Genomic DNA, 13,083 nt, shown 5'->3' on the forward strand with positions numbered 1-13,083 from the left:
ATCTTTTTAAATTTGTATTACATCTCTATAGCAAACCTGCCACAGACTTGCAAGTAGTGATTTTATCTTTCCTTCCTGAGAAGGTGATCTCACTTTTGATGTGTGGGTCACCTGTGGACACCTGTGCTCTTTTGAGTCTCAATGCTTGTAGCTTTCACATTGGCTTGGGAACAACAGACTTCTGTGTGATTCTAGAGTGAAATGGGCAGTGTTCTGCTGGTCCTTAGTCTTTGAGAGGTCTTAGGCAACATCCTTAGTATAGTGGAATTTCTGAGGTCAAGTTTAACATTTTAATGTATTCTTTTAGTTCATTGAATCTGAGGTTCTAAATCTGTAGCTTCATTTTGAGCACAAGTCTGCATTGTCATTTTTTAAGTTTTAAGAGATTAGCAAGTATATGCTTTTGTGATATGTAGGAATAGACTGGCAGCAAATGAAAGTAAAGGTTATCAACTGTGAATGAAATTTAGATAATTCTTCAGCGATTGGTTAATTAGATGGGTTAGTGCTTTTGGAACATATAACAGTAGACTTGTATTCTTTATGCACTATACATATGATACGCACTGACAGAAAAGCACAGAAGACATACTGCTAAGAGTTTCTTTGTGCATTTCACTACTGTTCTAGGGGACTGCTGTCTCTTTGGTTCCTTTTAGGTTTGTGTTAGGATGTTGCACAAGTAAACATTTAATGTTAAATGCAAGTGTCCAAAGAAATGAGTCTTAAAGTTCTTTGGTCATATTTCACTTAAAAGTTAGGACAGGAGACAGCTAACCTGACTTCCATTTTACAAATATTAGAAACTTTCTTCAATAACAAAAATAGCGAAGGACAATAAAACCATAAACTATTTTGCTTTATGTCTATTTTTAAAAAATAATTGTTTTGAAGTTTGCTTATTAGCTTAATACCTTATAGTACTTTTGAAAAATCATCCTTGGTAATTATTGACTTATCCTATATCCATGTACAATTCAGTTTTATCTGTTAGCTTTAATAAAAATTGAAAACAATCTAATTCAGAATAAAATAAACGGAATTATAGTTCATGTATTAGCATTTTTAAGTGATGTTCTCTTAATAAGATTGTCTTTTGCCTAACCAAAATAGGGCATACAAATTAGTTTGGATGGGAAAGGGGATAAGACTTGACTTTTTAATACTGTGCCTATTTCCAAAACAAGATTTGATGTGGCTTTTTATGCTATGCTTTGAAGACGTTCCTGGAAGATACATAGTCTTTAAACAATTTGGGAGTAAGTTTTAGTCAGAAAAAGGTGAAGATATTTATGCTGAGTCATGTTAAATTATTTTGAGACCTTTTGCTGGTAGACAAAAACTGAGGAAATGTTTCACTAAGTATATTATGGTCAATGAAAAAACCGGACTTTAGAGTAAATGTGATAACCAAGTAGATTTGTGAACTTTATTTCTTTAGTAATTATTTTTGTCTTATGTGAAATGATTTAAGCTTTAATTTTTGCCTAGATTATAGCAGTGTTTTATTTTACCTTATAGGGCATTTTAATGCTTGGAGAAAGACTGTATAAGTAAACCTACTTCAAGTGATTCTGTTCATGGTATTAGAGTTCTTGGTGCTCTTTTGGAAATTGTCAAACATTTACTGATAGCAGAAAAGGAACCCCAGAACACCTGTAGTGTTCACCTTGTTATAAGAACTGAAACATTTAGAACAGGTTTTACTTTGTTTCTAGATTTATGTTGTTGTAGGTGAACAGCAACTTTGTCTTTTTCCCTCAGTGTTAACGAAAGGATAAAGACTGACTTTTACCTCTGTTGCTGGGTATGACTATCAAAGGATTTCCAGTGATTCATGTTTGTGAATTGGAGTTTAAATGTTTTCAGGATTACTGTAATTCCAAAGACCCACTAGAATGTCAGCTGTACTCTGTACTCTCCACTGACAAAATGAACAGAATCCTATGTCTTAACAGTTAATGCTCTAATTTTTTGAAAGTTTTTTGATGTAAATGATAGGTTAGAAACTAAAAGCCTTTTAATCTTACAAAATACAATTTGAATGATGGAAGGTTGTTCAGATACTGGCTTTCTGTAAAAACATCATTGTGTTAGATTGTTTGTAATGTCAATAAAATTGGCTGCTTGGGCAGTTTGTGACTACCTTAGCTTGGTTTCTGCTACCGTTACTTGTTATCTAGGTTCTGAGCTGCTCATTGTGGTTGCTCTCTTTGGACCAATACAAATGGCAAGTATGAGATGAACATGATAAAAGTATGTTTATGTAACAGGAAGAAGCTGGGCGCGGTGGCTCATACCTATAATCCCAGCACTTTGGGTGGCCGAGGTGGGTGGATCATGAGGTCAGGAGTTCGAGACCAGCCTGACCAACATGGTGAAACTAAAAATACAAAAATTAGCCAGGTGTGGTGGCGCGCGTCTGTAGTCCCACCTATTTGGGAAGCTGAGGCAGGGGAATCCCTTGACCCCAGGAGGCGGAGGTTGCAGTGAGCCGAGATCGCGCCGCTGCACTCCAGCCTGAGCGAACAGAGCAAGACTCCGTCTGGGGGAAAAAAAAAGCCAGGAAGAAATATTGTAGAGTCTCTGCAAAAATGAAAATACCTCAAGTTTGTTGCTTTAAAGCAAGATTATAGTTTAAGGCTTGAGATGTGAATTCATTAGGTATTTAAAATCCAGCAATTCTTAAGTTTGTGCTAGAATCAGGTTTTGCAATAGGAATACTTAACCTTGGATCTCGGGGGAAAAGAAATACATTCTTTTCCATTAGAGACCTTAGCTATATGATAGTAACTTTTATCTAAAATTTTCAAAAGGAGAGTGATCAGTGTGTTATACTTAATGTCAAAGTTACTTTCCTTCCATAGTGAAAACTTGAGAACATTTTAATCTTTCTCTAACAGACGTGTTGCAATGCTGCTTGCCATCTTGTTGTCCTATATGACTTCCTTGCATTTCCAGTCCTTGATTACGTTCCCTGTTTTAATGATCTTTAAGAGGGGAAAAGACTCTTCAATAGATAGCTTCTGATTTATGCCAAATTTTAAAAAGCCAAATAGAAATGGGCTCTAAAGGAGGGTTCTTTGGCCATTTTGATCTAATAATAGTCTTATTTCCAGCCCCCCTGCTTTGATTAGATGCTTGATTTCATGTGAACATCATGGATTTGATATTTGTCTGTATGACAAACAGTTCTACAGAAGGATAGCCTTACCCTTTAAATAACACAGTTAAGGTACACTGTGGAATTAGAAATATTTATTCAGAATATAAGAATGTTTGTAAAATATTATAAATGTCTCTGTATAAATAAATGGAGTTTTTAAAAAACAATTCTATATCAAATAACACAAAGTAGCTATTTTACAGCAGCTAAAACTAAAGGCATCTGGAAACATTTAAAGAATACAAGTGAAGAATCTAAAAAATTACAAGGTATAGTACAGTGTTAAGTAGCAATTTTAAAATGAGACTTTCAGTACAAACAGTAGAACAATACTGACAAATGCAAACTTAGTCACATGTGCTTTAATAACTGACAATACATTCAAGCAGGTTTTTCTAATTCAAGTGTACAGCACATTTTCAAATAATAGGAAACAAATCTCATGCAAAGTAAGTCTTGACAAGATGTCTAAAAACTGATTAGAACTAGAAAAGAAGTGGACATGTTTTATTATCTTTGCATTAGGTTCAAACAGAAGCAGATTATCAGGGGCTGTTACTCACTTGCCATTCCTGACATGAGCACTATAAGTGAATACTATGAGTTCTACAAACAGAACATTTTTCCACATGAATTTGATTTGCAAAAAGTGCAAAAGTGAATGGTAGAGCCAGAATTACTAAGTACGGCATCAGTGTGAATGTGGGGGAAATTTGTATATAACTTGCCTTGTTCTGCTGAGCTGATATTTCACCTGATTAGCAGATGAATGACTGTGGAAAGATTAAGTACTAGTCAAGGATGTGGTTTTTCACAGCAGTCGATGTTTCCGGGACTGAATGATTTCTTCATCTTGGTCACATGCAAAATCTCACCCAGATGTAATGTGATAAAGAATTTACCCAATGTAACCTTTAAGCAAAAATATATGGTGGTCTGCATGTGAAACTGTCTGTCTCTACACAGGTATTAGCAAAACAAGAATACATGAACAGCTGCTATCAACTTGTGTACTTTTTTTCCACTTGTTTATATTTTAACAGCCACTGAGGGATGAGTGATGCTGTGATGACAGCAGTCAGCATTATTTCTTAGAGAATACAAATGTATTAAGTTAGAGTAATTTCAGGTGTGCGAAACAGGAACTACTTCTGAAGGCCACAGGTTTGGAGCTTGCTTTAACCTGACCTATATAAACATAAGATTTGTAGGATGTGGATAAACTTTAAGTGAATTTTTATTTTGTAACCAGTTACGCCTCTTCTATAAACTCTGTAAGAGTGCTCAAAGGTGAATCAAACTTACATCATTCCTTGTCAAATAGGCTGTTCCCATTGGATAAGAAAAACTGCTATATGTTTTCCTGAAATATTTTATAGTGTTCTATAAAGCCATCACCTTCTGCAGAAAAAAAAATGTTACTTATGCTCTACCTCCCCAGCCCTCGCTGAAAACTTTGGTAGCCCTATGGCTGCATCCTAATCAAGGTCAGTGCAGAAATCTCAACCATTACAGGAGTCTCTTACTATTTTGGCTCTACAAATATTCTAAGTAGTAGTTCTGTTTCCTGAGTCTAGAAGTAGGTGGAGCTGTAAATAGTTTAATAGAATGATAGGGACATACTACCAATTAAGAATTTGCAAATGGTTTAAAGCCTTATGAAAAGACAGTTTCAGAAATGTTTATTTTTTTTAATAGTCTTGATATCACTTTATTTAAAGCTTGATAATCCAAACTCTTGAGAGCTATTAAGGTTGATTGATAGACTTAAGGTGATTGCTGGATAATTCTTGTGGGCCATAGGAACACCTTCAGAAGGGAACAGGCAACTATGGAGGTTCTTTAATTCATGCCAGTGACATGGGCAGTCCAATCTCGATCAGGTAACTATGGGTCACTTTTTTTTTTTTTCATTTAAAATAATCTAATCTGTATCCAGTTAGGAACCAGAAGACTTTCAGATAGTTTCATGTTTTCCTTATAGTGGTAAATTTCTTACTTCCTAACAAACAGCTTTTAAGAAAAAGCCTGTGGGCTCTAATTTGGACTGCCTTTTGGAGTAGAATGTCAAGGCAGTGACTTAGAATTCTGTCCCTCTTAAAATACTGCTGCAGGCTCAGAGAAGACTTAGTGCATGCATCTGAAAGGAGAATTAAGCAGTTAATTTTAAAAGTGCTAAACATAACATTTGTTTCAGGCAGCATGGATATTAACTACAGAAAACTAAGTTTCAATAAGGAATCCTGCTGTTCCCCAGTCTATGACAGGTTTTGTAGCTGGTAAGCTCATACTGATGGCACTCCATCTATGGACAGAAGTCTCTTTTGCTTGTGATTTGCACAGTTGGTTTTGTTTGCCTCAGTCCAACAATGAGAAATATATTCCAAGGGAACTGTGAAATGGGTCCTTTTGCCCCGTGCCCATTTCTTCAAAAGCCAAAGACTGAATTCTGAACAGAGATGGTTACTGACTAAAAAGGGGGGTAAACCATTGAGGAAACTAGGGAGAACAATTCAAAATACGAAATCCAAAGGTTTTTAAACTCATATAAATTAGAATCAAGATCATTGTTTACCCTCAATGGAGATAGATATTAAGAGAAAAATTCAGGTAGAGCCAGGTTATACACAAAGGAAAATTACCCAGGCACCTGCAAGCATTTAACTTAATCAGTATAGTTCAGTAGCTCCCACAATTAGCATAATCAAGTGCCAGCCAGTTCACCTTCAAGGATTGTGTCTTGGGGAGTATTTGAAAAATACAAGGAAAGGAAGAACTTTTATAGCTTTTTTATTATACATATTTATAAAAGTAACACTTTTGCCTGCAAAATAGTTTTTACGCAAATCATCACATATTTGAAAGTATTAAACTAAGGTCAGGTAGAATGAATAAAACTGGAGCCTTTAACAGAGGAGCTGAAGCTGCCTTTGCCTGGGTGAATTAAAGGGCCAAGAAGGGGGGGAGGTTCTCTGATTTTACCTGGAGCAAGAATGGAGACAGAAGTCAGTAGGCAAGATTTTATTCCTGCTTCAGCCACATGTTTCTATGTCATTGAAAATGAAAACTGTCCGTTTGATGCCTGCTTAATCACAAAAGAGCCATGCACATCCCACTTTGCTCAAGGGAGGACGTTTCCCTAGGCAAGCTGGAAAAATGGTGAAAACTGATTTTTTTTTCTTTTTTTGGCTTTAGCCAAAATATTTTCCTCATGACAAAATGCAACTTTATACGACAAGTAAAAATTAATTTTTAAAAAAATCACAGGAATGGCCAGGCACAGTGGCTCATGCCTGTAATCCCAGCACTTTGGGAGGTGGAAGTGGGTGGATCACCGGCGGTTAGGAGTTCGAGACCAGCCTCACCAACATGGTGAAATGGTCTGTTAAAAATACCAAAAATTAGCTGGGTGTGGTGGTGGGCACCTGTAATTACAGCTACTCAGGAGGCTGACGCAGGAGAATCGCTTAAACCCGGGAGGCAGAGGTTGCAGTGAGCCAAGATCACGCCATTGCACTCCAGCCTGGGTAACAAGAGTGAAACTCCATCTCAAAAAAAAAAAAAAAAAAAAAAAAAAAAAAAAAAAAAAACCACAGGAACTAACTTTGACCATATGATGGATAGAAACCAGTGGGCATTTTCATAGTGATCAAAGCACCCCAAAGCCGGTCCTTCTAGACTGAAACCAGTTTATTTTTTTTGTTTTGTTTTGGAGATGGGCAGCCCCACTGCTGGCCTCTCAGTGGTTGCTTTTCGGATAGAACTGTCTACCCTCTGAATTGGTGGCTGGAGTATCCTCCATTGAACAGAAGGCTGTGGAATTTGTATCATGCTCTGAAAATAGACCCACCCATAGCTCATGGACACACTCTACTGCAGAAACCTCATCAAGTTTAATTTGTAGTCAGCTGTGGCATTGGAACATGTTTTTCATAGGGAACTTTGGATGGATTCTCTGGTGCTACAGAAAAAAAACAGTAAATGGTCCTTCAAGTGTATCAGTGTAGAACAGAGATGGGGTAAAACTGAAAAAGAATAATGAATTTGTTTTAAGATGGAAGACCTTCCTGAAAGAATTCAGGTACTTTGGTCCTGCCTAGCCCTGTGAGCGCTTTGCTTGAACTTTAACCTTTTAAGCACCATATGCTAACCATCACCATGTATCTGGGGGCAGAAAAGCAGCCTTAACAACCATTCCTTCACCCTGTCCCCATCGTGACAACAGGAGCTAAGTCTTGAACTGGGGGTTATGCACACTCTTAAGTAGGCGTGATCAGTTTTGCAAAATGTTCAGTATCTCAATGTCTTGTCCTTAGGTAGAGACAGGTCCAGAGCTACAAATGTACCCATGTGGGAGAGATCTGATTCAGCAGAACAGCAATTATGTAGGGCCCTGGGGCAGGAAGTGCTAATGTTTCTCTGCTCTTGAAGAAACCCCTGATAAAATTTTAGTTCCACTATAGGTATCAAAAAGATTCTCAACTCGAAGTCTTGGATATTAATAAGGCTCCACTGAGAGGGAGAAATCCCAGAATCAAGAGAATGCTCCCTTCCTTGGCCCTGCCTCCAAAATGAAGGTTGAAGGAAGTTTTTATTCTCTTAATACAAAATTGTTCAGGCACAGTCCTGGTGGTGGTCTGTAACTTTAGTGTATCTGGGACTGTAAGTAACACCTGTCTACCCTCTTCCCATGACCTGTAACTCCCAGAGAACACCTCTTATGACCGCCTCTATCTTAAAGTTGAGACCTGGGACTTGAAAACCAAAGCCTTGCTGCAGTAAACAAATCAGCAGTCCTTTTAAATGCTGGAGGCACACACACGTCTGTTTTCCCATGAAGCAGGAGGAAAGAGGAGAAACTGGAGATCCTAGAAGAGCCCACCATCTACCAAAAAGAGGATAGAATGGAAAATCTTACAGAAACAAATGCCTAGGATCCCACTGATGCACAGCCGCCAGACCAGAAGAGGAAAGAGAGAGTGAATGCTGAAAGCAGAAACAAGGTTCTGCTGAGCAGGCACAGAACATGTGTTGACATGCTGTTGTGGGCCAGGGAGGCAAGAGTGGCCACCTCTGGATACAGTCCACTGTGTCACCATGGTCAGTCCACCCCAGGGGCTGAGTTGGGGCACTCCATTGTCCAGGTGCCAACCTACCTGCCAGCCTTCCCTTTCCTCCTCCTCCCAACAAGTACATGGGCCCTTCTGTCCTCAGTGGCCTGCTGCAGTTTACTTCCCACGGCAGAAGTCGGGTGCGTGAGGGCTGATTAAAGCGAAGTTTCATTGGTGTGTGGCCTGGAGTTCTCCTCCTCCAGCAGAGCTATTCTTTGCTTGAGCATCCTCACTTGGGTCTCATGTCTCTCCACCATGGCCATCATCTGCGACTCTAACTTCTTCAGTTTGTTTTGATGCTTCTTCTTTGCTTTCTCATAGGCAGCCACCAGGTTGCTAGGTGGGAATGAAGGGAAATTAGTATGAAGATTCATAGATCACTCAGCCTCTTCGGTAAGAATCTGAAATCTAGTGGTGAGAGGAGGGATAGCATCAGGATGTCAACACTCAATGGCCAGTCACCTACTGGCTTAACCCTGATGAAACCAGCTGGATTGCTAGATGCTGGTCACTCTCACATATTAGAAGGGGTTCTAAGAGTCAAACCAACAATCCAATTTGGCCAAGTCCAAAATGGATGAATACCAATAGTGGGCCTATTTGTTCCTCCATGGTTGCTTGCAACATATACCCTTACAGGAGTGTATTCCTGAGGCACTGCAATCAGTGACCGTACCTGGGATGAGAGCAGAGAGATTGTTCTTGTTCCAGCTTCCCTTTGTGCTTTGGGCTGGTGGGACTCAGAGTATTAAATTAGGCCATAAGCCAATGCTGCAAAGCCAAACATTAGGCTTTTGTACTGCCCCCACCAGAGCCTGGTGGGTGAGGGTATACACTGAGCCCAGGTAAGTCCAGTCCATGTACAGTCATTACCCTTATAGCTGTTCTCCCAGGCAGTTTGAGGACTCACCCCAGGGACTTGTAAAACCCATTCAGGAGGTCTGTGAGGTCTTGAGCTTTTATTTCCAACTACAGAGCTGGATGATGCCAGGTGTTCTCAATAGACATCCACAGAACATTGACTGCAGAAGCAACCGTCAGAACCCAGCTCTCTTCTATTAAGCCAGACGTTAAAGATTTGCAGAATTGTAAGACCAGTGCCACTTTCTAATTATTTCTTGGAAAATAGTTTTTCATAAAAATGCCATTTTTTTTTGTAAATGAAATAAAAACTTTAAAGAATTTATCTTGGTTTTAGTTTCTAACAATGAGAAGTATCAATAAATACAACTTACAGGAACAAAAGCTCTTTGAGGTCCTCCGTTTTTTATAGAGAAGAGTCCTGAGCCCAGTCTTAGAGCAGTATTTCCTAAAGTATTCCAGTGGAGATTGTGTTGCTCAAATAAATTCCATAGCCAATTTTGTTTGGAAAATACTGCTTAAACAGATTTTTTATTCTATGACTTCTCAGAACCCTTAAGATACATAATATCAGGAGGCACATACCACAGTATGCTACATTTGGCCAGAGGATGTTGTTACTGAGCATTTCTTAGTTTCCATGAACATCTTGGGAGATGTCGCTCTAAGGAAGACCAGGTTCTTAGAGCACCAGGTAGGGACTCGCCCACTCTCTAGAGTTAGTTCTCAAGAGTTAGGGAAATGTCCATCCCTGGTGCTGTCTACATGCGGGGTGTCAGTCCAAGTTCCACCGGTGGAGGGCGGTGGGGGCTGGGTATAGGGAGATTTTTACCTGTTGGCTCGCTTTAGATCATTCACGAACTCTGCGGATTGCTGATGTCGGATTTCACTGCTCTTGGTGAGTCTCTCCAAGGCACTCACCAGCTCTTGAACTCTGGCCTTCAACTTCTTTTCTCTGTATCAAGGAGAGACAAAATATGCCAGGAATAGTTTGAGATGATGCTGGAGTTGCCCACTACCTGGGAAGTGGTGACAGGAAGAGGAAGGTTTAGTTTGCAAAGCCTAAAAGCAAGGGAGAGAAAAGATACTAAAGGGCCCAGCAGCGCTGCTGTCACCTGAATGAATTCCTTCTCAAATGCAGATTTAACCCATTTCTTCAATGGCAAGGGCTTTTTAAAGACCTTCATGTGTCAAAGAAACAAGACAGGACTTTCTGTTTCTAGTCTTTTAGCTAATCTAGAAGTTCCTTTCTACTGCTGGCATACCAGATCCTCAGCAATGAGTGCAGCCTGACTACAAACCCCCATCTCAGTCTCCATCCCTTTCTTTTTCAAGTGTCCTAAGTATCTCCTGAACCACTCAGATTCAGCAACCTACCTTCAACAGGTCCCCACTCATTGAGACCAACATGATCACACCTTGCCAAAAACAAAAATTGGTAGAGGGAATAGATACGATACTCTTCTCATTGTAAGGGTCCTTATTTCCCATGAAATTACATTTGCATTTTTGACTACCTGCCCTCCATAGGCAAAGCAGCTTCAAGTTCTATGGACTCTCTACTACTTTGGTAAGGTAACCCAAGCTAATTGACTTAGAGTCAGTTCAGGGAGGTTTCCAGTGTCCAGTCAGCTCATTGCCTTCCTCTAATTCCTACGAGACCCAGCAGGGAAACACTAATCACTGCCTTCCTGACGACTGTGATTCCAAGATCCCTCTATCACATGCACAGTGTTCCTCCACTTAATATCACACTTAGCACTATGTCAGTGTATTATGTGCTGGAGCCATCAGGCTCCCCCGTGGTCGTGTCTGGTTCCAGAGTGGCAAGGACCTTACTTGGTTTGGTTCCCCAATGAACTCCCAGCGCTGAGCACCATGCCTGGGTGACAGCTTCTAGTGACTGTTAAAACAGCTTTAGAACAACTCACTGAAGGTAATGTATTTGATTCTTTGGGACATATTAAGAAACCAGGATTTAGGGAAGGAATTCCTCTAAAAAGGACTCACTGTATGTAGAATGTAAATTTGCATGATTAATTTATAAGACAATTGGGTAGGATCTAGCAAAATAATAAATGAACATGCCCCTTGACTAAGCAACTTGACTTCTAGGAATTGATTTTACAGTGATTATCAGGAGCACAGTTCCTAAAGATAAATCACTTATAGCTGGATTCACTGAGGCACTGGTTACAATAATGCCTAATAAAGGGAGACAACCAGGGAACTGGTTAATCACAGCCTACCCATGCTACTGAAATGCTCTGCTTGAAAAATATTTTTAAAATGCAGATGGAGGGCCGGGGGCAGTGACTCATGCTTGTAATCTCAGCACTTTGGGAGGCTGAGAAGTGTCGATTACTTGAGCTCAGAAATTCAAGACCAGCCTGGGCAACATGGTGAAACCCCATCTCTACAAAAAATATAAAACTAGCCAGATATGGTGGGTCATGCCTGTAGTCCAAGCTACTCAGGAGGCTAAGGTGGAAGGATCGCTTGAGCCCAGAAGGTCAAGACTGCAGGGAGCCATGATCCTGCCACTACACTCCAGCCTGGGCGACAGAGTGAGACCATCTCAAAACCAGATGGTCATGCATTGCCTTGGAAGGATATCTGATACATTAAGCAAAAAGGGTGAGTTGTAAAGATGCCATTTTTGTAAAAACTGAAAAGCTGAGTGTGAATATCTGACACTGTAGTAAGAGACTAGAAGGTGAAACACAAACTCAACAATGCTTAACTCATGAAGGGGGTTGACGGGAGGCTTTCATTTTCTACTTCACTCACTTTTGCATCGCCAGATATTTTTACAGTTTTGTATGTTTTGTGTAAAGTGCGAGTTAGAGTCGTATAAGAACGGCATGGGAATGTGACCTCAGGTGAGAAGGCTCCTTTCTGGTGCCCAAATGGTTCAGACCCTGGTTCTCCTTTCCTGGCTCTTCATATATCTAATCTTGTACATTTCTGCCTTTAGCTACGACAAAGGTAAGTCAAGGTCTCCAAACTGATCAATGAAGAAAGGAATTACAACATAAAATCCAGGCCTGCTTTTGGGAGAAAGGATGGAAGAGGCAGGATCTTTAACGAAAGTCTAGCAACCAGCCGTCAGTCCAGAACTCATTTTTCAGTAAGTCCTCCTACCCGAGAGGCTAAGCCGGAAGGAGCGTGCGTTTCTCCTGGGCCCTAGCAGCCTCCAGGACATCTCAGATCTGGCTGCATTTCCTCCCGGCATTGGAGAGTGGCAGCATTTCCTACCAGCAGTGAGGATGGTGTTGCAGGAGGGGAGCTCCCTTCCTCCCCACCCGCCCCCGCAGCACCTCCTCAGCCTTCCCAGCAGCCCTCCTCCAGCAGAGGGAAGCCAGGGACTCCTGCTTCCCTCCAGCTAAAAAGAGCAGGGAAGGGTTTTTTGCCCTGTATTTTATTACCATTTAGAACCCTTTATCTTTCATTCTAATGTTGATTAATAGTGTAAAAGGGAAAAAAAACTGGAGAGAGTTAAAAATGTAACCACAAACTCAGTAAGAAATTCACAACAAAAAACTCTGGGATGCTACCTAGAGCAGTCAAATCCCCTGCCTCCCCCAATCCTATCCACACTCAGCCAACAGGGAGACTGTGGAAATCCCAGCCCTTCCACAAGACAAAAGGCTTCCTTCCCCAGCACGCAGGCCCTCAGGGGACCAGAGGGAGCTTTCCGGATCTAGCAGGCTCCAAAGGAGGACAGAACCCCAGAAGGGAAGGAGAGGCTCTCTCAGACCCAGGCCAACCCCAGCTTAGGGTTGTGGCAGGGGTGGGGAGTAGCCATTGCTGGGAGCTCAGAACTGCCTGGCCTTTAGAAGGGAATGGGAGTGAACCGCTGGGAGAAACCCCAGGAAAGAACTATGATGCTCATTTATTTAAAGATGCAAAGACAAGGCCAAACTGCAGACTTAAGCCTAAAAT

The 13,083-nt window shown here is 40.6% G+C and overlaps 1 protein-coding gene across 3 annotated transcripts in view; it reads right to left on the reverse strand.

Annotated features, from left to right (window-relative positions):
- Positions 1 to 6,855: 6,855 nt before the first annotated feature.
- MCC (MCC regulator of WNT signaling pathway) overlaps positions 6,856 to 13,083 on the reverse strand; it is a 473,566-nt gene continuing 467,338 nt past the window's right edge. For all 3 annotated transcript variants that reach the window (XM_028849659.2, XM_002804475.4, XM_015140595.3), the window contains 2 exons: positions 9,971 to 10,093; positions 6,856 to 8,613 (listed from right to left, as the gene is read on the reverse strand). In XM_028849659.2, coding sequence (XP_028705492.2) covers positions 8,433 to 8,613; positions 9,971 to 10,093 — 304 coding nt within the window. In that variant the 3' untranslated portion in view covers positions 6,856 to 8,432. The remainder of the gene's footprint in view (positions 8,614 to 9,970; positions 10,094 to 13,083) is intronic.

This window comes from Macaca mulatta, chromosome 6 (genome assembly GCF_049350105.2).
Source record: "Macaca mulatta isolate MMU2019108-1 chromosome 6, T2T-MMU8v2.0, whole genome shotgun sequence".
NCBI lineage: Eukaryota > Metazoa > Chordata > Mammalia > Primates > Cercopithecidae > Macaca > Macaca mulatta.